Source organism: Pogona vitticeps, chromosome 2 (assembly GCF_051106095.1).
Source record: "Pogona vitticeps strain Pit_001003342236 chromosome 2, PviZW2.1, whole genome shotgun sequence".
In the NCBI taxonomy this organism is placed as follows: Eukaryota; Metazoa; Chordata; class Lepidosauria; order Squamata; family Agamidae; genus Pogona; species Pogona vitticeps.
In genome coordinates this window covers 78,543,106-78,567,486 of record NC_135784.1, presented here as the reverse complement: position 1 = coordinate 78,567,486, position 24,381 = coordinate 78,543,106, and the positions used below count along the sequence as shown (strand labels likewise).

General features: G+C 43.7%; 1 protein-coding gene across 1 annotated transcript in view; it reads left to right on the top strand.

Moving 5' to 3' along the window:
* SEMA3G (semaphorin 3G) overlaps window positions 1-16,545 on the top strand; it is a 115,922-nt gene extending 99,377 nt beyond the window's left edge. Inside the window, exons 8-16 of the mRNA XM_020803886.3 lie at window positions 1,299-1,413; window positions 2,309-2,378; window positions 3,784-3,928; window positions 6,781-7,012; window positions 8,007-8,098; window positions 10,194-10,235; window positions 10,923-11,148; window positions 12,116-12,255; window positions 15,637-16,545. Of these exons, the coding sequence (XP_020659545.3) occupies window positions 1,299-1,413; window positions 2,309-2,378; window positions 3,784-3,928; window positions 6,781-7,012; window positions 8,007-8,098; window positions 10,194-10,235; window positions 10,923-11,148; window positions 12,116-12,255; window positions 15,637-16,092 (1,518 nt within the window). The 3' untranslated portion in view covers window positions 16,093-16,545. The remainder of the gene's footprint in view (window positions 1-1,298; window positions 1,414-2,308; window positions 2,379-3,783; window positions 3,929-6,780; window positions 7,013-8,006; window positions 8,099-10,193; window positions 10,236-10,922; window positions 11,149-12,115; window positions 12,256-15,636) is intronic.
* The last annotated feature ends 7,836 nt before the right edge of the window (window positions 16,546-24,381 follow it).

Here is a 24,381-nt window from a genome sequence, read left to right as displayed (position 1 = left end):
TTAACTTCCAGACATAAATAGTACAGAGGTAAAAGCTGAAAATTAAAATATATGGGAGAAGAGGCACCTCCCCATCCTCCAAAGAATAACAGACTGAACTGCTATCCTAATGTACGAGGGGGGGGGGAGAAGAGAATGTGTGGGCCTCCAGATGTTGTGAGACTTTTGCCTCCGATCATCTCTAGTTAGGGGCAATAGAATTTTTGTGCAACAACATCTGGACAGCTACAAGTTCTCTACTCTTGCTCAAATATAAGGCCATTGTTGATGAATTGTGAGAATTAAAAATAGAAATCTTTGCTCAAATAAATTTTCAGTTGCCTTCCAAAAGCTGACACAATATGGATTAAGGGAGAAAGCTCATAAAGAGGGTGTTTTATAGATGGGGATATGCAATTGAACAAATCCTACTTCTACTCCTGCACCGAGGGTCTCATGTAGTAGACTAAAAGGTACAGGGAATAAGACTGCCTCAAAAGGAAGGAGAGAAAAAGATGCAACATCTAACTGTATCTTTGCTACTAATATTGTGAGTAAGGATTCATTTGCATGATGTGACTCCCTAGTGATCTTTGGGAGCTTGTAATGGAAAGAGTTAGACCAGCAGTTTGCACATTTATTGACATTGCACCCCGTTTTAGACTTCTGAGGAACCCTTTCATATCTCCACCTCTTGTTTACCGTAATCCAACACTGTTTTAACAACAACAAAAGGAATTTAAATTTTAAAACACAAAAACTTAATCATTGTTTTAAATTAAAAATACGGGCAAATAGTTTCCCTGAGAAATAATAAATTCTAATAATGATGTCCATCATAAATTTTTAAGTTGGTCATAATCTTTTTCTTTATGACATTCTCATAATCTTGCACTTCCTCCCCGTTCTTCACACACCTCTCACCTTGGAAACCAGTTAAGTCTTAAAACACACACACACAGAGCTTCATGATGCTATTGGTTTATCATACCACTACAACACAATGAATCCATCCATATATATCTTAACAAATAAATACATCTAGGATTACTGGGGTAGGGAGGAGAAGTGCTCCTGCCCACAGGTACCCATATCTCTATCCCTTCTTGGCAATTAAACACTTAAAGAATGATATTCTAAGGAACAGAAATTAAAATAGAATCAGTAGCTGTCCTTTTCTGGTTCCCTAAATATACAGTAAAATTCCTCAGAGAGAGGGTGTGTGTAATTTATAAATATCACTTACGAATATGAAACCTGTTTATCCGAAGCATCAGCTGCCTCCATTTCTGAGTCGCGTTTACTTCCTTTCCATCCAGAATGACGCTGGGGGGCAACGAGTGCTAGTCAACAAGTGGAGTACTTTCAATAAAGCCCGGCTGGTATGCTCTGTCCCAGGACCGGATGGTATCGACACATATTTCGATGAACTAGGTAAGAGAGATGGTTTTCCTGTGTTTGGGGATTCTGCCTTTTATTGCAAGACTCCCCATTTGTCAGCTAAAACTTAAGCCCTGAGGGACCAGTTTCCCTGAACGATATGGGGAGAAGGTCAATGAGTGTGAAACATTCAGTGTTAAAAAGTATGTGCTGAAACAAGGCAAGTATGGATCTGATTACGACCTCAGATTGAATGAGGAAGCCTCATTCAAGAGTAAGTGATGAAGACAAATACTTGTGTTAGGAAGTCACTACATAAGATAGATCCTTACATGGGTGGACTTACATAAGAACTTAGAAGTCCAGGAAGTTGCCTTATACTGGGCCAGATTGTTGGCCAGTCTATCCCAGTATTGTCAACCCTGACTGGCAGCAACTTTTTAGGTTTTCAGGCAGGTTTCTTTAGGATTCTTTCCTAGTTCTACCTGGAGGCTTCAGGTATTCCTCGATGGTCTCTCAGCCATATTTACTAGGTACATCTCTTTTAGACAAGACAGGTGTGTTCAGAATGTTAGGTTGAGGCCTACTAACGTGTTACAACCTGCAGGTGTTTCCTGGGTGGGCTTCCACATTGGCAAGAGTTGAGTGTTGGGAGAAGCACAGAAAAAAAAGATCACAATAAATGCCTTCAGCAGAATATTTGGAGCTCAGTATAGCAAAGCCAAAAGGTTTTCCCTTATCATTTCATTGGTTGTATCTTTGGTTCCAGAGCTCATTGGCTTAACGGCTTACATGCCTTTAGCCAAGGGTAATTTTTCTATGAACCCATGTCTTAGAAGATGAAGAAATGTAAGGGGTTGGAATTGACTTTTAGGTCCTTGAGATGTCTATCTTGATAGGCAAAAATCAGAGTCTATTAAACGCTGTGAACCAAACCTCTTTTATACAGAGGATGTCTTTCTTCTGAGGACTAAAGACGGGAAGAGTCCTGAGGTCTATGCACTGTTTAGCACCATCAGGTGAGGTTCATGCTTTTGTTGTTTCATGTGGTCTTCTGTGGTTACAGGAATAGAGGATGCACTAGCCCTCAGGGATCTTTTGGGGAGGATGATGGAGTGACTGAGCCAAGAGAAAAATGGTTTGGTCTCATGGACCTTGAAGGTTTCTCCACCTTGTTCATCAGTGTTCCTTCTGAACTTCCTCTGCTGTCCTACGTGAGGTGTTTGAGGCAGAAGAGTGTGGGAGTGAGTTTGTGCCCACCTCTCTTGAGCCCTGGTGCTATAATTCATGTTTGCCTTGGATATTCTAGTCCTTGCATTGTGGTGGTTTTGGGCGGAGATAGTGTCTTGTTGGGCATCCCTGAATCCTCAACACTACCAAGTAGGGAATGTGTGTGAGAGAGACCTATCGCTCCTCCACTAGGCCCTTGAATCATCAGAAGGAAGCAGGTACCTGTTTCCTTTGCTTCCCTTCAGACACCTTGTCTTCAAGATTTGGTAGCCTAGGACTATGCTGCAGCCTTGTCTCTGCTGCCATAGAGTTTCCAGAGTACCAGAGGTCAGTTTGCAGGTGTAAGTCTTCCCCTGCGGTTGTTTGCAGGCGGCTGCTTTGTGCAAGAGAAAAGAGTCAGAAGAACCCCTGCTATTTTTCAGGAAACCTTTGCGCTCTTGTGTTTGTACATGAGAGACTGCTCACCCTTTTTTCTATCCCTTTGTAAAAAAAAAAAAAAGGCATAGGAAGCTTAGTGCCTAGGGCAAGATAGCCTTGTGAAGTTATCTCTGGCCACCAGGAGGTGCTAGAAGGATGATGCCTCTGCAGTTGCCCAGCTCTGGCTGTGCGAGGCAGTTGCTTCTCTCTGCCTCACCCTAAGACCCACCCTCATGTTGGGTTGAATAATCTGGCCTATATTCCATAGAAACATGACAGTTTAATAAACATTTGGAGTGTGCCTGACCTCTTCTGATATCTTCTGATACTGCTGGATAAGTCAGTGGTTCAGGCATCTGGCTGCAGAGCCAGAGGTTGGGAGTTCGATTCCCCCTGTGCCTCCTTGACAGGGGCTGGACTCAGTGATCTCTAGGGTCCCTTCCAGCTCTGCAGTTTGAAGATGATGATGCTGGTTGTTATTGTTGTTTCGTTAGTCAAGGGAGAATTATGACCGTTCTTCCAAATTTGTATTATTACTTTGTGGGATTCAGAAGATACACTGGGATTTGAGGTTTGAATATTGGGTGATGGAAACTCCTTCATGATGCTTGAGAAATTACGTTTGCAGCATTTGAAGCTTGAAATGTCACTTTATCATATGCATGTGATTTGAATAGATATTCCAGTATATATGAAAACAATGTGAGGGAGGCCTGGGGGTGGGTCCTTTGTTTCCCCCAACAGGCTCTTACTGTGGCTCAACCTTTCTCATTACAGCAATGTGTTCCAGGGTTTTGCCGTCTGTGTATATCGTATGGCAGATATCTGGGAGGTTTTTAATGGACCGTTTGCTCATAAAAATGGCCCGGACCATCAGTGGTCGGCCTATGAGGGCAAGGTGCCTTACCCAAGGCCAGGAGTTGTAAGTAATTCATATCTGTATTGTGAAAAATATTTGTAAGTGGCTGGAGAATATACATTATGATGTTTACTAGAAGACATTGATGTTTTCAGAATAAATTTGGAACAAGATACTGTACTTTTGATAATCTCATCTACTGCTATCTTCATCATTTTAAATTTGAATGCTGTAGGCTCTCAAATCAGTGATGACCTTGGAGAGTTAGAATTTCCTTCAGACCATTTCTTACCCACTTCCATCAAAAACCCCACTGTATATAACACAAAATTGGAGGTGGAGGGCTATTTTCATGTGGCATTGACAATGTGATTAGCAAACACATCTGGATGCTTAAAAATTGAATGCCAATGTGGAGGTGTGCTTCCACAGTTCAAGCCTTCCCTCCCAAGCTGTTTTCCTAACACAACTTGTCACATAGAAGGGGAACAAGTTTAATCAAGATCATGACTAGGGGAAGAGAACATCCAAATTTCCTTTTTCCATTTGCACTTGCACTTTAATTCTTTTTAAGAAAACAAACTGATTTCATGTAACCTCATGAATGCTACATGTAGTTACCAACACATACTCTATTAGCTTATCTGTCTCCTTTAGGTACTGTATCAGTACAGCCGGCATTATGTTCATTTTAAATAGGATGGAAGCCCAGTATTACTTAACATGTAGCTTTGGATCAAGGTGTCCTTTGGCATTGTAAACCATGTGTTCATGGGCATCCTCAAAGCATTCTACTGATGAGCTGCTCGGTGGTTTGCGTCTAGCGCAAGGTGAACTGGAAATTAAACACAAAACAAATGGATTGATTTACTGGGGGGGAGGAGGGGGAATGCACTGCAGATTTACAGGCATGTAAATATAACATTATCGTTTTTGTGGTTTTTCAAAAAAACAAAATTAGCATATGCAAACTGGTTATTTCTTTTGATGAAGTAGCATCAGGGCTCATGCCAAGTGGAAAAGCTGCAAGCGATTATATTTTCAGAGTCTCAACATTCTGGTCAGGAAGCAGACAATTCTAATGTATAATCCTAAACATCTACATTGTTTCAAATGATCAAAATGCCTCTCCCTTTCCACCTCGGAAAGACATTTCACATTATAAACTGGTGGTTTCTGCGCAGACCAAGTTCCAAGAACAACCAAGGTGTGGAGCACATGTTTTTTCCAGGTTTAATCTCTGGCACCTCCCAGTAGAGCTGGGAAGACCTCTTGCCAGAAAACCCCAGAGATCTCCTGCCAGTCAGCGTAGGCTGTACTGAGCAGGGTGGGCCAGTTTTCTAATTTGGTACAAGACAACTTTCCAAACCTTAAACATAGGATTTTATCTGTTAATACAGACATCAAAACCTAGCATGGTAGATCAGATCGCTGCAGTTGTATCCAGTTGAAACTATTAAGTCTTGTAACATCTATTATTATTATTAGTAGTAGTAGCAGCAATAGCCGTAGTTTAATTTATATGCCGCATTTCTCCCTAGAGAGGTCAATTGACCAGATGGGCAGGATATAAATACAATGAATGAATGAATGGATGGATGGATGGATGGATGGATGGATGGATGGATGGATGAATGGATGAATGAATGAATGAATGAATGAATGAATGAATGAATGAATGAATGAATGAATAAGTGGGACCCAAAGTGGCTCACAACATTAAAAACACAATAAGTTAAATATTAAAAAATAAATTTAAAAATATATAATTTAAAGTACAATTAAAAGATGAAAACATGAAAAAGATTTAAATTATCTGCTAAATTGGGGTTCAGTTATAATTGTTATTGTCATTTGGAGGACCGATGTACATAAAGGAGATGGGTCTTTAGCTTTTTTTTGGAAGGATGACAGGGAAGGGGCCATCCTGATCTCCCGAGGGAGAGCGTTCCATAGCCTGGGAGCTGCCCCAGAGAAGGCCCTCTCCCGTATCCCCATCAGCTGTGCTTGTGCTGGCAATGGGACCGAGAGGAGGGCCTCCTCTGCTGATCTTAATCTCCGAGAAGGCGCATATAGGGAGATACGGTCCTTCAGGTAGCCTGGACCCAAGCTGCATAGGGCTTTATAGTTAATGACTGGCACTTTGAATTGGACTGGTAGCCAGTGCAGATCTTGTAACAGGTGCGGTATATGCTCCCTGTAGCTGGCCCCAGTCAGTAGTCTGGCTGCAGAGTTTTGCACCAGCTGAAGTTTCCAAACCGTCTTCAAAGGCAGCTCCACATAGAGTATGTTACAGTAATCCAAACAGGCTGTAACTAAGGCAGGTGTCACTGTAGCCATATCTGACGTCTCAAGGAATGGGCGCAGCTGGTGCACCAGCTTTAGCTGTGCAAATGCACTCCTGGCCATCGCCAAAACCTGGGAATCCAAGCTTAGGGATGAATCCAGGAGTACACCCAAGCTGCGGACCTGACTTTTTGGGGGGAGTGTAACCCCTTCCAGCACAGGTAGCAAAGTCCAAAATAAATAAATAAATAGATAAAGTAGCATCCCTATTCCCTCATTCTGCCTTCCCACTAACCTGGAGCACCTCTGCATTGTCTGGATTAAGTTTCAGTTTGTTTACTCTCCTCCAGCCCATTACTGACGCCATATATTAGATATATTTTTTTAGGATTTAAGACAGAAATTGACCTTCTTGGGAGTTTTTATCTAGATGCAGACAAAGCAGCTCAACCCGTGTTTAGTCCACCAAAGCATTCCATGCATTTACAAGCACTCTAGTTGGAATTAGTTTTGTCAAGCTTGGTTCATACTGTCAAGCATGGCCCCAAAGGCTCCCTCTCCTGTATAAATAAGCAGCATGCACAGGGCTACTTTTGTTGCTGAATGGTGTCCTTTCCTCCGCTTGACAGTGCCCCAGCAAAACCACCAACCAGCCGCGTCGGCAGTACTCCTCCACTAAGGACTACCCTGATGAAGTTCTACAGTTTGCCCGTGCCCATCCACTGATGAGCAAATCGGTATATCCGCTACACCGTCGACCTGTGCTAGTGAAAACCAACTTGCAGCACCGTCTGCGACAGATAGTGGTGGACCGTGTGGAAGCTGAGGATGGGCAGTATGATGTCATGTTCATTGGCACAGGTACAGTGCCAAATACGGATCATGAAGAGCATCGCACATTAGCACTGCCAGGGGAGATGCAGCTTTGCAACTCAGACCTTTCTCCCTCTGATCTCCTGCAGGTGGCGGGGAGGGCTGGTTGTCAAGGTGGAAAGGAACGCTGCTTGTGCCTACAAGCAATCTCTTGGATTTTCCAGTATTCCAAGACTGAGCCATGACATGGAAAAGAAGCACATGGCTTAGTGCTGATGAGCCCGGGCCCCGTTAAACCTGTAGTTGGAACCCCAATGGCCTCAGCAAAGACTTCAGTTCTTCAGGAGCAGCTTTTCAGCTGTTTTCGCTTCTTAATTCCTTCTTGTTGAATTGTCCAGTTCCACCGAAAGTTTCCCTTTCTAGTTTCCTCCAAGTATGATAATTCTTTTAGGTTTTCTTTTCAGCTTTTCTCTCATCTTGGCTCTGTCCAAGTCCATCTTTAGGAATTTAGGTTACTTCTGAAGATGGAGTGAGTCAAAGTGCTTATTAAGGTGTAATAGAAGTGGGAGAATGTTTTTATTGGCTAAGGTTAGAGAAAGAGACGGCATATATATGAAGAGATGCTTTTCTTTCACTTTGTCCCCATTAACTGGTGAAAGCTGGAAGAACAGTCGCTTGTCTCCTGAAAAGCTAATTTTCCTTATGTAGCCTAAGGAACTAATTTTTCTTTACGTTAACATAGATGTTTGGCCAAATAGTATATAAACTAAAAAAAAGAATAAAAAGGATGCTCATGATCCTGCATGGAGTCAGAGATATGAAATAAGATTCAAATAGCAGGTCACTTGACTTGCAAGAATGCTGTCTCTGTTCCAATTGTGCTGACTAAAAGGGGGGGGGGAATGGTTCCCAGGAATACACATTATTTACAGGTTTCTCTCCATGGCTGAGTGAAGCAGGCTTTTGCTGTTGGTGGGGTGACAGATGACTTTGCAGACCTGGCTTGTTTTAGCCTGCGTTTTCTATTCTCCCTGCCTTCCAGATGCTGGCTCAGTACTGAAAGTCATAGCCCTTCAGAGAGGGAACTTTGCTGCAGCTGAAGAAGTTATTCTGGAAGAGCTTCAGGTGTTTAAGGTGAAGTATGAAAGCTACCTGTGTACACATTGATGGACCTTGCTTATATAGAACAGCAAAGTGAAACAATTGTGCGGTGTGGGTTATCATGAGTGACTTGCCCATACACCTGTAATTGGGTTGGTCGTCTTTTTATGGTTGCCTGTGTGTATTCCAGATTCTACATCCTTGCAGCATGGCTATATATTGGGGAACTGATGGATGATCACAATTCAAATGTGTATTTATGTTACAGAGGAAGTATATTTGTTACTGCCTAGTTGCCCCACTGCTTTGTGTGATATGTCATAAACACAAGTGCTTTTAACACTGGCAACTGCTGGATAAATTTTTAAGATGTTAACCAAAATAACGATCATGGTCAGCATATGCAGGGCACGCGCTACCTCTATGGTCATAGACAGATTATATACACAACCATATATCACCTTCTTGTTTATATATGCTTGTGGTCAGGAGGTGCCTATGCCAACAGCTTCCTGGCCTTACATCAGTCTTTGGTAGATTTACATGGATGTGTGAGAAGGCGTAAGAGGTGAAGGATGATAAGAGCTGATTGCCTTTACTGAGACCATTGATCCCTCTAACCCAATGTTTCTCAGTCATAGACACCCCACCCCAACAGGGCTCACTGAATCCCTCACATGAAGGTAGCTTAGACTAAACGTGGAGTGTCTCTCATGGAAAGCAGGAGTTCTACAAGTAAGCTTTGGCCCTTCCCTGTGTACATCTATAATTAGGGTGCTTCTGCAGTGGAATCTGGGCAGCTGTGGGATGCTGACCTTGGGTATACAATACCAAGGCAAGAGCCTGCTCTGTTTTAGCACCCCATTGGAAGGACACCCCATGGAGGTGCAGTTGTTGCTGACCCAATCATTTCAGCCCCAGATCACAATCTTCTCTGTTTATCCTTGCAACGTTCACCCTCATGCCCCCTTGCTTGATCGTCAAAACTCAGAGCACACGAAGGCAAACAGCCCCCTCTTTTACACTGCTGCCACCAGATGATCACTAAATCACCCTTACTTCAGGAAGAGGAAGATTCAGGTCCACACTTCAAGGTCTTTTAAATAGAACTTTTGTTTATTGATTACTGAAATTGATATTGATTCATTAATATCTTCTTTAGGTAAATTTATTATGAACAACAACCTTCTATTTGATAATACACTCCTAACTCTAATCACACCTCAGAATTCCCCAAACTCGACACTCTGTCTCCTTCTCTCTCACACACTCCACTCCAACTCCCTGACTCTTACTGACTGACTCTGCCTCTTATAGCATCTCTGTCAGCTCCACCTCTCAACAACGTGAATATACATGAACAATTGCATAACAAAACATGAACCATTGACCTAATAAAGGGGAAAGCTACAATCCTGTTCCCTCTTATAGGGTATTGCCTTTTATTTTTGTTGTTGTCATCGTTGTATTGACTAAAACATTAAAAATGTGTCCTTCCCCATTACAGATAGTAGGACATTGTAAAAATATCACTAAAACGATATAAATAGAAGAAATATGCCATCCTAATCCAGCAGCCAGAGTCAGCCAGGGCAAGTGACTTGGCAAGCAGCAGGGTTGTGGCTTGTGCCCAAACAGGTCCACTGGCTGTGCCTCCCTAGGGAGGTCCTTATCGTGGGGGCACCACAACTAAGGAAGTTCTCTCCCAATGCTGTATGTTATTGTTCTTGTTACATAGCTGTACTTCAGCAATATATCTTCTGAGCAGTCTATAGACTTCCAAATCTGTACCTAGCTTTTGTGTTTCAGCCTCCCATGAGTTGACCACTGTATCCATTTGTTCCACAGGTCTCATAATAGAAACCTAATTATGAGAATACAACTATGATTTGTGGTGAGGAGGGGTTGAGTTTCAGCATTATTGAAATCGTAAACCTGACAAAAGGCCTTTACCCAGTTGTATTTTTGTTCCTATGAGTGTGCCTTTGGTTTTGCATAGAGATCATTGGGAGCTCCTAAACTTACGTGGCTGTAAGAAAATACAGGTCTGAAATATATGGCAGTGGGACAGGATCAGGGCTCTCCTTTGTGACATACTTAAGAGGCTTTTTCCCCTCCCCCCTTTCAGGTGCCAATTCCCATTACTGAGTTGGAAATCTCCGTCAAACGGGTGAGTAATAAATGATTCCTTTATGGAGCAATTTGGAATCACAGCGTAGAAGTCCAAAAAAACTGTCCAGTCCACAGACTTCTGTGGGCTGCTGAGAGAAAGCCCCACCCAAAACTAATTGAGAAGGACAGGTCTTGCTTCTCTGATTCTTTTACAGTCTCTGATCTACAAAGCCTCTTCAAAATTTTGGATATCCAAATTAGGACTGATACTTGTTTGCCAGGAGAAGCCAGTGTCATAGTTCACATAACATATATGAAAAATATACAGATAATCTCATGACCTGTAACACTCCTTTTATCCATGTGCAGCTCTGTTGATGTAATTCTGTTGTAAGAGACCCCTCCTTGATTCCACCAGATTTTTTTGTTGCCTAGAACTGTCAGCATTGTTTCACCTTGGCTGTTCAGAGTGGAACTCAAACTCCTGCATTAATAAGGCGGTATATTAAATAGATAGATAGACTGGCTGACTGACTGATTAACTGGGGAATGCCAAGCCGATTCTGCTGGAGACCAAAATTACATGCAAAAAAACTTCTGGAGCCAATTTTTGGGGAAGTGTGAGGGGGCTGTGGGGGCCGGTGCTGATTGACGTCATTTCTCCTGGGAATGCCACTTGAAAATGCTGGTTGGTGGCTCAAGACTCAACTTCTCTAAGTCATCCTGCTCTCTCTTGTTTTCTCAGCAAATGCTTTACGTGGGCTCCCGAGTGGGAGTGGCTCAAGTGAAACTGCACCAATGTGAGACATATGGGACAGCCTGTGCAGAGTGCTGCCTGGCGCGGGACCCTTACTGTGCCTGGGATGGCTTGACCTGTACCCGGTATCAACCGTCCAGCAAGCGCCGTTTTCGCCGTCAGGACATCCGGAATGGGAACCCCATGCACCAGTGTCTGGATCAAAACTTGACGGGTGAGTAAGCTTGGTGATAAAGCACTAAGGCTAATGTCTGTGGACCAGAACTCAGAAACATCCCTCTGTTAGGATGTTTTTTTCTAGAATCTTTCAGTTGGTTTGGCCACTGGGAGCAGGAGACATGCTGCCTGGAGGCTCTGGGAGTTGTAGTCTAAAAAAGTGACTTTTCTGAGCTCTGTTATGGACTGCAGAGAAGGAGCAGCAGCATATAAGGGGAGCTGTCATATGCCAGATATCAAGTTCTTGAAAACATGAGGGGGAAGAAGATGACAATTGTGTGGGCTGTGGCCATGATCAAGTGTAGTATAGCTCAATCTTCAGATGTGTTGCCAGAGATTTGTCACAGGGAACCTCCATATTCATTGTTGAAATCATTCCTGTAGGTTTCTCAGGTACTTTTCCAGTGGACAGCAAAAATCTAAAGACAGAATGCTGTATTTAGGAGGAGAGGAATAATGTGCTTTATTGTAGTGTGTTCTGGAAGTTGTTTCACCACCTGTTTTAGATTATGAATTATGTTTGGAATAGGTTTTTTTTGTTTATATTATAATATATTCACATTTAATTTGTTGTTTACCACCCAGAATAGCAGTTTGCTAGATGGGTGGTATATAAATTGCTTGACCGACCGACCGACCGACCGACCGACCGAATGAATGAATGAATGAATGAATGAATGAATGAATGAATGAATTTTAAGCGGGTATGCAGGGAGACAGACAGGAAGTATTTGATCTGCTAACCTCGGTTGCCATTTGAATTTTGATCTCAGTCTCTTTCAGGGGCAAGAAAAAAAAGATCTCTCTGTGTTATAGAGGTACCAGGCAAGCCCCTGGCTGGTCAAGGATTTCAACGAGGTCTCTTATTTTCAGCAACAATGTTGAGCCAGGCTGTTTGATAAGGAAGCGGGCAGTTTCTGCTGAGCTGTTGGCCTCTTGATAAAGACACTCTCTTATTTCCACAGTGGACGACTTTGACAGAACAGAGGAAAAAGTAGTGTATGGGACAGAGCACAACAGCACCTTCTTAGAATGCATCCCCAAGTCACCCCAGGCTGCAGTGCAGTGGTTTGTACACCGGTCCCCTGAGGAGCTAAGAGATGAGGTGAGGCTGTTTCCTTTTCCTCCATGTTCTCCATTCTGTTACTTATTTTTCAATAAGAAGTGTTTAAAATCTTTTCCCATTTAACAGTAGATCTGTTGCTGACTTTGTTAGGAGCTTTTGCTTGCCTTTGGAGCATAGCCACTAGCGTGCATCTTTTGGCCTTAGTAAAACTGTGTTGCACTGTGCTGATCTCCTTTTCTTGGTCTTCTGCCAGGGACTTCCCCACCCGAGCTAAGTAACATAACTGCTTATAGAAGAATGGTTTTCTTGACAGTTGGTTATAGGTGCTGCTTATTTAGGTTGCTACCTCTTTGTTTTCTTGGCACGGGCCCTGCCCCTATCTATAAGACAGCTGTGGATTCTGGCATTAAAGCTTTGTACATTCTTGTTGAGAATGGACAGAGTTTCAGTGCTGAGTTTCAGCTATGAAACGCATAGAAGCCCTGCTACTCTTAAGGCTTGGTCTCATCTCCTGTGCTCTCCAGGAGGTCTCTGTCCAGGATTGTCCGGAGACAAACAGTTAGGAAATCTAGAAAGGCATACTAAAAATTCTGACATCTGTGATCTGGCTTGAGCTGAGTGGTTATGTCAAGGGTGGTGGTGGTGGTGGTACAAAATCACAGAATAATTAAGTTGGAAGGGGTCGATAAAGCCATTGACTCTGACCCCTGCTCAATGCAGGAATCCAAATCAAAGCAGTTCTGACAAATGGTGGTCCAATTTTCTCTTGAATGCCTCCAGCGTTGGAGCCCTCACCACCTCCCAAGGTAATTGGTTCCATTGTCGTGCCGCTTCAACAGTTGAGAGGTTTTTCTTGCAGTGGGTTGTGGGGCAGCATTGGTCTTAGAACCTCTAATGGTGCTCTCCACAAACTAAGGAAAACACTTGAGGAAGAGAAGAAAGGTGGTTCAACTGGTCATGCATAGTGCAGGTGATCTTGGAGAGCCATCTGGAGTGCCCCCAAGATGTATTAGAGCAGGCTTGTCCAACCTGTGGCCCGAGGGCTGCATGCGGCCCAGGTCGGCTCATAATGCGGCCCAGTGCAATTTTTTATTTTTAAAGAAATTCCAAAGTTTCAAGTTACACTGCCAGCGCTTGCGGCTGGAATGTGGCCGGGGCATGTCACAACGGTAGGGGAGGAGAGAGGGAAGGAAGGAAGGAGCGGGAGGGGAGGGGACAGGGGGGCTGCGTGACTGCATTGCGCAGTCCCCGTCAATAGGTGGATCCCCTCCTGGCCCCATAAAGCCACCGGAGTCAAAGCTGGCAGTCTCTGCTGTCTGAGATCCCAGCTGCCGGTAATCGCGCTTGGAGCGGGGCTGCGGAGAACGGCTAGGGCTGCCCCCCCCATGCGGCCCAAACCAAATTTATGTGCGTCCCAAACCAAATTTTCATCTTCTAATGTGGCCCAGGGAAAGTGAAAAGTTGGACACCCCTGTATTAGAGTCTGTGTGATGTTCAGTTGACACAGCTGGGTCTTGTCTAGTTGTTTACAGAACCCGTAAGGGCCTTTGGTTTGTACTTGACTTTGGCCTCTATTGCCGTGTGTACTTTTGCCCTGCTAGATTACCTTTTTCTTTTGTTTGGTTTCTTACTCTTGCCTCCTCCATGGAACTCCATTGGGAATTATTGAATTGAACTGAAAACAGGGAGGCCCACGCTCTTGCTGTGTGAGGTCGCACCTTCTCTTCCCATAGTTAGCCGTGCACGGCAGTTCCCAGGAAGCTGGGCTGAGAAAGGAGGGATAATCCTGTCAGGTTTTCAGGGGAATTCCCTGGAGCAAAAGAAGTATAGAAGGTGGGACAGACCAGTAAACACAGCTGGTAAGTTCCTGTCAGTTGTTAATAAGGAGAGGGTTGCTGTCATAGAGAGAGAGCAGAGTGGTGTCAAACATCTCCCTTAAACCCCCATCGCTTTTGAAAAGACCACACAGAGCAATGGAATGTGTCGTTCCTGCTGGGTTCCTTGTTCTGAATGTCAGACAAATAAATACAAGTCACTCATCAGAAAGAAAGAAGAATCAATTAAAGGGATTCTTGTGCGGTTCCACCCTCTTCTCCTTAGACTTTGGGCGCAGTAGCTTTCCATCAGGAGCTGAGGTGTGTGTCAGAGGACCTGATGGGGCTGGATTTTTCCAGGTGAAAGATGTCAGCAGAGGAACAAAAGCCTCCCTCAAGACTGAGCCTGCTGTGCTGTTCCTTTGTACAGGTTTTTAAACAAAACAAAACAAAAAAGCCTGAAGTCGTCTTATTCATCTAGCATTTTGAGTGGCTCTCCTGGGTTAGAGCAGGAAGCATAGTCAAGAGCTGTGTTCCTGGAAAGATTCTTCATGAGTAGTGGAGAATGTTAGGTGCAAAACATGTGAGCATATAAGTAGGAGTGAGGAACCCAGAGAAGATCAGCCTCTGACTACAAAGAGGATTTGGGAATGTTACAGAAAGGGAGAGCTTTAAATAAGCTTGTTTCTTTACATAAAAAAACTAAAGAACCCGTTTCTTTACATAAAAAGCTAAAGGCCCCAAATCTGTTTCCATTAAATCAGTCGTGCCAAGGGGTCTGACAACTCCAGGCTTGTGCAGACAGGAGGGAAAGACTGGGGCTTTGGTTGTTTAAAATGGGACTATCAAGCCTCCTTCATGTCATTCAGGCAGTGTGATCTGATGCTTCATTTAAATGAATTAAATGAACTGAAACTCAAGCTCAGTGGACTTTACTCCTCAGGATTTCATTCATTGTCTGAACATTCCTCTTTTTTGGTTCAGTCCTCTGCAGTGACTCCTGCATCTAGGAATGTGTGACCTTTTGATGAAAACCTCACAGCTAGTATCTTGCTCAGTATTTATGCACTTGATGCCAAAGTGCCAACTACAGAGTGCCACAGTGATCTGATAGGGTGCCTTCACATGCCACCAGGCACACGACCAACACTTCGTCAGATCGCTGCTAAAGCTTCTGCATTTCTAATTCCTTGCATTTAAATCCTTAATGGGACACTGGCCTGTGGCTTGTATAAATTATTCTGAATGATTTATTATATCTCTTCTAGTCATGCAGAGGGCAAAGACGTACTGCTGATGGCTAGAAACACGCACAGCCTCCTAAATCTTTAGGAAGAACTGTCTGTGTAATGTTAATCATATCTTCAAAGCTGTCAGAGTTACATTGATCCTAATTTCTCCAGGGTGCTGCATTTCTAAATGAATCACAACAAATTCTGCTTCTGTGGGGTATTTGCAGTCTCCCCAGTGTCTCCCCATAACAAATTAGCAAGCCATTGTCTTGACTTTCTGTGATGTCTTAAGAAAGTTCTTGTGCACCACTAGAAATGTGGTCCTGCTGAGCATCCTATTTCCTTTCTTTCCTTCCCGATTTCCCTTTTGCCAGGTGAAAACAGATGATCGGATCATGAAGACGGAGCAAGGACTGCTGTTCCGTAAGCTGTTCCGTCAGGATGCGGGAACGTATTACTGCAAGGCTCATGAGCACGGCTTCTCTCAGACGGTCACAAAAATCGTGTTGGAAGTGATCGAGAGTGAGCAACTGGAGCAGGTCTTCCAGCGGGAACAGGAGGAGGAGCTGCCGCGCCCGCCTTGCCGAGGTCCCGATCCCCGACTCCTTCACGGGCAAAGGATGTGGTTCAAAGACATCATGCACCTTATTGGCTATGCCAACCTGCAGAAGGTGGAGGAGTACTGTGAGCGAGTGTGGTGCGGAGACCGCCAACTGAGGCACAAAGGCCGCCCCCTCAAGAGCAAGAACATGCTGGATGGCGGCAGAAAGGGCAAGGGCAAGCAGCACAGCGAGAGGAACCGGGTGCCTAGGCAAGCGGCGGCCACCTAAGAGCAGAGGGAGCCAGCCAGCCGAAAGGACGGAAGGAGAACATGAAAGGTGAAAGAAATACCACTATGGACTGAGCATCCTCCTCCTGAATGAAACCAACCCTTCTAGGAATTGTCCTCCTGATAGGGCTGGTCCGGGCGGAAGGGACCAACGTTGCCGATCAGCTGCACCTAGAGGTGCCCCATCTCCGAAAGCAGGCCTTCTGCCGCCAGGATTCAAAAGGACACAACAAAAATCACCTTCTGTCCCAGCTTGGTGTCTTTCACTCACGCCTCGTGGGGGAGTGGGGTTGACAGGCTGGAAGATACTAGGGAAACATGCAGTCCAGCCAGCCCCAGCCCTAGATCTCAACAACTTTCGTTTGATCTACCTGAGTGCGTATTTATTTCCTGGCAGATGTGGAGCCAATTATATGGACTGGACACAATGCATTTACAAGTATTTACACACTGGCCACCCTTGTTACCATCCAAGCCACCCTAGCTCAAAATACATGGCTGCAGACTTGGGGAGAGGAATGGCATTGGATCTAGAATGGCACGGGATGGTCTTTATCTCCCAGTTCAGTTATATATATATCTCCAGGGCTACCCATATGAGTACAATGTCCAGTATGATGGATCCCTATGAGGCAGAGAAGGAAGCATAATTATCTAACCATGTGGCTGGCTGAACGATGATCTGCTAATGGCCTGCAATGGAAATAGTGGGTGGGAGGGTTGCTGGACATGACCAAGAGGGGAACCAGTGATAGAAACATCATCTGGAATGTTATAGATATGGACTACAGGAGCAGGATAATGTCTTTGAGGAGAACAGAGCCCTGATCCAAGTGGGCTTTATAGACTTCAGTGTGTGAATAACTACGATTACTGAGCCAGGGGTGTAAATGTCTTTGGAAGTGGGCAGGCAAGTATTATTGCTGGATCAAAGGAGTTGCATTTATCCCAAGCTTAATCTGGTTCTGGCCTGCAGGCAGAGAACAGTTGTGGCACATGGGTTTTAACGAAGGTGGGAATGAGGGCAAATCTGTGTTTCAAAGGTACACCAGTGCCTATCTTGACCAGAATAGTTATTTGCGTTACTTATGCTCTTCTCTTGCTTTCTCTTCCAAAAGAGTAACATCAGTAGTGCCTGGTTGTGCCTTCTCAGTTGCAAAGCTGGAGCAGGGGTTTAGAGGTTTCGGGAGGGGTTCGCAGAGGGGGTGGCAGGAGAAAAGTAAAGCACTCCTCTCACCCCCCCCTCTGTGTCTCTGCTACAAAATGCTCCCTCCAATGAGCCATCAGGCAAGCATTACGCTGCTTGCGCGTCAAGATCTCAGTAGATATGAAATGTTATGTAGAAACCGATTAATAATAATAATGATAATAATAATAATAATGCCAGTACATGGCTGCAGGATAAATGTAGCTTGGTCCTCAACCATGTTGTGTATAAATTTCCTACACGTTGCATGCAGTCTCATTTTACCCAGATCTTGTGAACTCCAGATGAGTGTTTACCCTAAGTGTGCTCTGTCTTTCATTCCTGCGTCTCTCTTGACTGTGTCGATCCTTTTAGATTAAATTGATTTAAACAACAACAGCTGAGTGAAAACCACCAGTTTTTGCTCCACCAAAAGATAAATCAAACCCTTATGCTTCAAATGGCGGCTCAGGAGCCACATTTCCCTTCCTTGTTTTCAGTGGTTTGCTGTTTATCAGCACAGCAAATGATCTTGCAGCAAGCTGTGAACTGGGACTGAGATTTTTAGATAAAACATCTTGCTGGAATGGCAGTACAGACCTAAACATTGCTATTCCTCCCCCCCCCCCGACATACACACAAACACCCCTTATTAAACAGTGCCAAACAGACTAATGGCATTAAAGGCTAGCAAATTATATTTAGCATCAACTTTGGGGAACTGCAGTTTGCTTTCTCAGAGGAGCTGATTGTGGGAGCTGCAGCTCACCAAAACAGATGCCCGATGCAACTTGTTTGCTCTTTGTTGGCATCTCTGTGGGATGAACTCCTGGGAAATGCTTCAGTGATATATGTGTTTTGTGCTGGAGAATAATACACAAGTTACTATGATTTTGTGGGGAAAAATAGGCAGTGTAGCTATGCACAGTCCTCCTGTGAATGACAGATTTCTGGAAACCACACTGCATGCACAATCAGTGTTTTAATAAATGGGCAGGAAAGACCTCACTTGGTACATGTCTCTCTGTTGTTTCTGAAATTTCACATTGCACTGGATGAGTAGTTCCAAGACGTGGCACCATCTTCACCCTCCTGGCAAGAGAGATGAGTCAAAACGGGGGTTGTGCAGTTGCAGCATCTCTTGGGCAAATCCGTAACAAGAATGTTCACCTGCTCCTCTGGAAACAGTGCCAGATCAGCACAGTTTTAGGCACATTCCCCTGTGACCTGCTGATGTGACATCGCCTCAGTATCCCAAAACGTAGAATTGGGATCAACAATATCATATTCTAGTATTTATTTACTCCTCTTTTCTTTCCTGAAATAAAACTAATGTAAATGAAGTCAATTTTCATATGCTGTCATAGGCACATCGTCTCTACACTAGCTTCTATTTGCCTTGTTCCCTATGAGCGCTGCCTCTTTCTCCATGAAATCAAGTGTTGATGTGTGCTGTGTATCCAGGGACAGGCTCCAGGATGTGGAAAGAATTCAAGAGGGAGATCTGCATTTCTGCTTCTTGTGCCACCCAGCAGCCCCTCCAAATGGACTGTGCATTTTGCTGTCTTCTGTCTGTGTATTTAAGGGTATACGTTCATCAGCAGCTCCCCATGGAAAGGATTTTTCCAAATGTCTACACATCAAGGAGGGAAACTACCAGGAGATGCTGATGTCATTGACGGGCATGCATCTCTGCTTGTCCTAGAGCACAGTTCACTCTTTCTTGAGCCCCATCAGTTTTATGGCAGGACTGGGGAGAGGGCCATTCCCTGAACCTGCTTTAAGAATAGATATTGGAATCAGTTTGTTTTATTCATTCTGGGCTGCTGAACACAACACAAAAATGGCATGTGTTGCTGTTTCCTTACCTAGATCCCAGTTAGAGAAGCACCTATGTAGTTAGCTTTTAGAAAAACAGTAGTAGATCAAAGGGGAGGTGTGGCTCGTTGAGGACAAGACTGGGCCCTTGAGTGCTTGGTCAGGGGGAGACATAACATTATGTGACAGGGTGGAGCAGTGGTTGGAGAAAGAAGCTCCTGCAGCTGTATTTCCAAAACTGAAGGGATTGTGTGTGAGTACCATGACATAAAGGGCAATGGCAATAGTTTTCTAAATAAACTAAAACTTAGTCATCTTGTTTTTTTAACAAGCACAAGATTTGTTTATGGCTAATGAATGAAATGCTACATTTAAAAAAAATTAATTACAGGTACAGTTTTACACACGTGCACCAGCCTTGTAGTTTAGTAGTGTTGCAATTATTTTAAAAGTAATTCTTTGCTCCACAGTTTCTCAAAAGTACCAAAAAATGTTTATTCTAAGCTACCTTTAAAGAAAGGAAAGTGTGACGGCAAGAGGAGAAGGGGACGATAGAGGATGAGATGGCTGGGCAGTGTCTGCGAAGCAACCAACATGAAATTGACAGAACTCTGGGAGGTGGTGGAAGACAGGAGGGCCTGGCGTGCTCTGGTCCATGGGGTCACGAAGAGTCGGACACGACTAAACGACTAAACGATGATGACCTTTAAAGACAGCACTGAAATGCTATAAGCTGCCGGTCTTTGGTACACAATGTATTCTCCATCTCAGTACTTACAACAAAGTGCAAAAACACAAGACAAAGCGTGAACCAGCATTTGGGGTACTGTATCCATGTGTTGGCCACAGTATTTCTGCCAGTGTATCTTAAAAGATGCAACCTTTGAAGTTAGTGTAGACATTATCTGCTGTGTACCAAGTTGTGCAGTTCAATGCACAACAAATAACGTCTATACTGACTTCGTAATTTGCAGCAATTTGCTGCCGAAAGTTAAGCTATATGCCACATCAGGATATTGGCTGATATTTCTCCTCCACTATTTAGTAAGTCCAAACCTCATGACTAAAAAGTTCCAGTTATACTGCAAAAAGGTTGTAATTATAATGCCACCTAAGCTATATACAGTATTTATGATTAGTAAAAAGGGAATTTAGTGCAAGTAACTACTTATTTGTAGCTATTTACTTTCAAACTCTGTTCCTGGTTGCTAATGGGAATATGTCTTTACCTGGTTTGGGGATTGTTGAGATTTGTGATGTAGGAACTTGTAGAAACCAACATTTGCTTGGTCAGGGGGAGACATAACATTTACCTACCACATTTTTCTGTGTATAAGATGATACTTTTGTCTAAAACATTTAGAGTAAAAATTGAGGGTCATCTAATACACGGAAGTAAGGAGGAGGGAAGCGATCAAAGCACTTTGATTCCTGCTTTCCCCCTCCACTTTCTTGCGAGGAGGAAAGTGATTTTCCCCTCCACTTTCTTCACAAAAAGTGGAGGGGGAAAGCAGGAATCAAAGCACTTTGATCCCTGCCTCTCCCCTCCACTTTCTTGCGAAAAAAGAAATTTAGGGGTTAGAAAAGGGGGGTTCACTTATAGATGAGGATGTCTTATATATGGAAAAATATGTTATATTTAGATTTTCTCATGACTCAAGTGTTGACTACCATTATGACTGAAGAGACAGATATGTATCTACTTTCAAGGGAATACAAAATATTTGAAAATAGATCAAGCCTGAACTTTCTGTGGAAAGAAATATGTTGACATTGAGGCTGTCCTACTTTGGGCACATCATGAGAAGCCAGAATTCTCTGGAAAGACAATAATGCTAGGCAAAGTGGAAGGCAGCAGGAAAAGAGGAACACACACACACACACACTTGAAGCAGGGCTGTTGAGGGCAGAACATTCTGGAGATCAGTCGTTCATAGGGTCACAGTAAATAGGAGGCGACTTTAAGGTACATAGCAAATGAACAATTATATTAATAGTAAGAGTGTGCTGGATGACATGGTTTTCTAGTTATTCTGGATGTTTGCATTAGTGCTCGTGGTTGTGACTAACAATTGCACTCTAGCAGTTCATTTAGTCACAATTTAATTTGTTCACATTGAATGTGACTGGGTCCCTGCATTCATCACATTACATTTATAGGTTTCCGGGGAAAATAATCCTCCTTTGCCTCGAGCTACTTTGTTTGTTGATTAGAGAATTTTGCAATAGAAGCTCCAGCTGTCAAAAGCATATAATAGTCCCTGAGGCACAACTAAAGAGACTGAGGGGTTGTTACATTTGTTGAGGAAAGAGAGATGGGAAATTGAGGATTGTGTGCAAGTATCTGGTTGATACGTGAGACCTCTGGCATCAAGAGAGCTCCATCTGAAAGGAGGCAGCCTTTTATGATCTTTGTGTTCTTCAGCCACAGCGCCGTGAGCGAACACACAGGGTAGGTCTTTGAAGCTGGGCATGCAAAGGAATCGGGAGAGAAGACAGCCAGACAATGAACTTCTTCCCTGCCTCTGCTGGAGAGTAATTGCACAGAGTTTATTTTTGCAAAAGGCCTACAAAAGTGGAAAATGAGCATAGCATGAGGTAAAATAACAAACCAGGTACGTGAGTTGGGAGTGCCTATGTATGCACATGCAACATAGATCTGCATTTTGTTGTTTTTTTGTTGCGTTGGCTTGCTCTGTTTTGCATTGCCAATGTCCCCACCAAAAAAGGGGGGATAAAATCACATTGTTCAGATGCTTTACAAGTATTAATCCAACTTGTATGTTTGCTAAATTACTGCTTGTTACAGCCCAGTATTAAAAAGACACCAAAGAATCTTGTGGACTTCTAAGGAGAATCAAGCAAATGAAAGGATACCAAATCTTCAGATGTCACCAGTTTGGAGAATCAGTAGTGTGTATGCTAAATCATGTCTCTCTAGCTCTTGTCATTTGAGTAATCTTTCAGAACAAACCAACTGAAAAAGCAACTCTTAGCCAACTTCTTGGTATTACAGACATCTGAAGAAGTTCACAATGTCTCCTGCCCAATAAAACTAGTTTGTCTTAAAAGAGCCACAGAAGTCTTTGCTGTTTTTGTGGCAAAAGACTAACTTGGCTAACTCCTAGGAAATCATTTTGAGATACAATGTACCCAGTTACTTAAGTCACAAAACTGATAGGATCCACGCAAAAGGATGTGTTTCTAGCTTTTATAATTTTGGATACAATGGGACAAACCTCTAAGCCAACAAACAAGCTTTCAGAGATACAAGCTTTAGTCTAGAGAACAGATCACTTACACCTTCTTATGCTATTGGGAGCTTCTGTGACTGTATTTCAAGATTAATTATATTTATATATGTAGAAACACATCGGTGGACCCTGTGGGATTCATTATTATTGTTGTTGTAATAAATCATACTAATTGAATGATGTGAAACTCAACACGGGGCTCCCTGCTGTGGTAGAGCTGCAGGAGGAAAGCTCATAGGCCTATTTCTTTTTCACCATCTTCAAAGCCACACTGGGGGAAAAATAGGTGTTTGGGTGTCTAGTCTGGGTAGTTTACATTCCACTATGTTTGGGAAAGCAGCTGGTTATACATGATTACCATTCCATATGGCCAGAGACGACCACCTGGCTTTCTGGGTAAATAATCCTTTCAGTGGCACAGGTGGAATAGGGCAGAGTAGCCAGTAGCCAGTGCTTGAATAACAAGATAGTGGAAAGAGACCTGAAACCCCCTCCCCCAGTTTTCCATCAGATTTTCAGAAGGCTAAGTTCATTAAAATGACATCTCAAAGATCCAGTTTCATTGGATTGCCATATTCCAGTCTTCCTAATTTAACTTCATCCACTCCTCCCCCACATCCAATGTGGCAGCTCTTTTCTAAACTCCTATACCCATTAGGTGCTATTTTGTTTCCCTGCCATGGCCCATATTGTAGTAGGAAATGAGTGTTACATAACAGCACTGATGTTACCTGTCTGTCATGGGTTTGGAGGGAAAGTTCCATCCTATGGGGAGTGGAAGGCGGGACATCAGGAGGAGGGGCTGTACTGTATATATATGTGATGCGTGTGTGGTGAGAGATGAGACACTGGGAGACACTGGGATGTGACGAAGCAGCAGCTGGGAAGAAGAAGCTGTTGTGGGAGTCTGTGTGTCAGACAGGGTACTACTGTGTGTCAGAGTACCAACCTGATAGGTTCAGGTGTCTGTTGGTTAGCCAGAACTGATAGGTTCAGGGTCTGTGCTTCAAGTTAAGGGTTCTGGGTGAACCAAACTGTGTGCTTGTATGAGTGAGAATAAGCCACGTTACTTTATCCTATTCACCTGATTGTTTATTTTTCCCTGTGTGTATTTAAAATAAACCTTATTCTTTTTATTGTTTAAAAATCCATCCCTGGTCTGTGTGACTTCTTAAAGGGAATGGTTGGTGGCAGCTTAGTGTAACTGTGTGACATATCCCAGTAGGTCTGGGTTTGTCACATTGATTGGTGTCCAGCGTGTGGGATACGACTGGTCCAGTTGTCCAGCGGTCCAGCAAAGCCTTGGCAGGTGTGCCCAGAGCAAGGGGGGTCTAGTCAGGGACAGTCTGAGGCGCGTAGGTAATCTTCTAGGTGTACCTCACGGGGAGGTGCGCTAGTAGAAGAACGTGCCAACTGGGGAGACTTAGATTAAGGTGCTCTGAGGCAGCCTAGTTTTGGCGGGAAAAAGCTGAGGCAAAACTGCGTAGTAACAGTGAGCTAGCTTGCCAGCTGAGAGGCCCAGCAGAGGGGGGTAGGCTCTGACTCGATACTGTTGCAAGTTAGTGCTGAAGAACAGCAGCAATCTCTAGGGAGAGCTGGTTCTGAGGCAAGAAGGAAAAAAGTGGTCGTTTTATTTTGAGGCTTGACTTTTAAAGCAGCCTGTTCTGAGGGGGGATTATGCCCTTGACTCGAAGCCAGATGGCCGAAATGAGTGAAGTGAAAGACCCCCAGATTGACCAAGGTTCTGAGGATGAATTTGGCTCAGTGCAAGGTGACAGCACAGGAGAGCAGAACCCAGAACTTAGAAAATTGCTCATAGCCCAACAGCATGAACTGAGGATGAGGCAATTTGAAGTGGAGGATAGGGAAAGGGAAAGAGAAGAAAGGGAAAGAGAGAAACAGCGGCAATTTGAGTTAGAGAGAGAGAGAGAGAGAATGGAGAGAGAAGAAAGAATGGAGAGAGAGAGAATGGCGTTTGAATTAAAAAAACTGGAACTGATGAACCAGAACAATAATAACAATAGGGATTCTG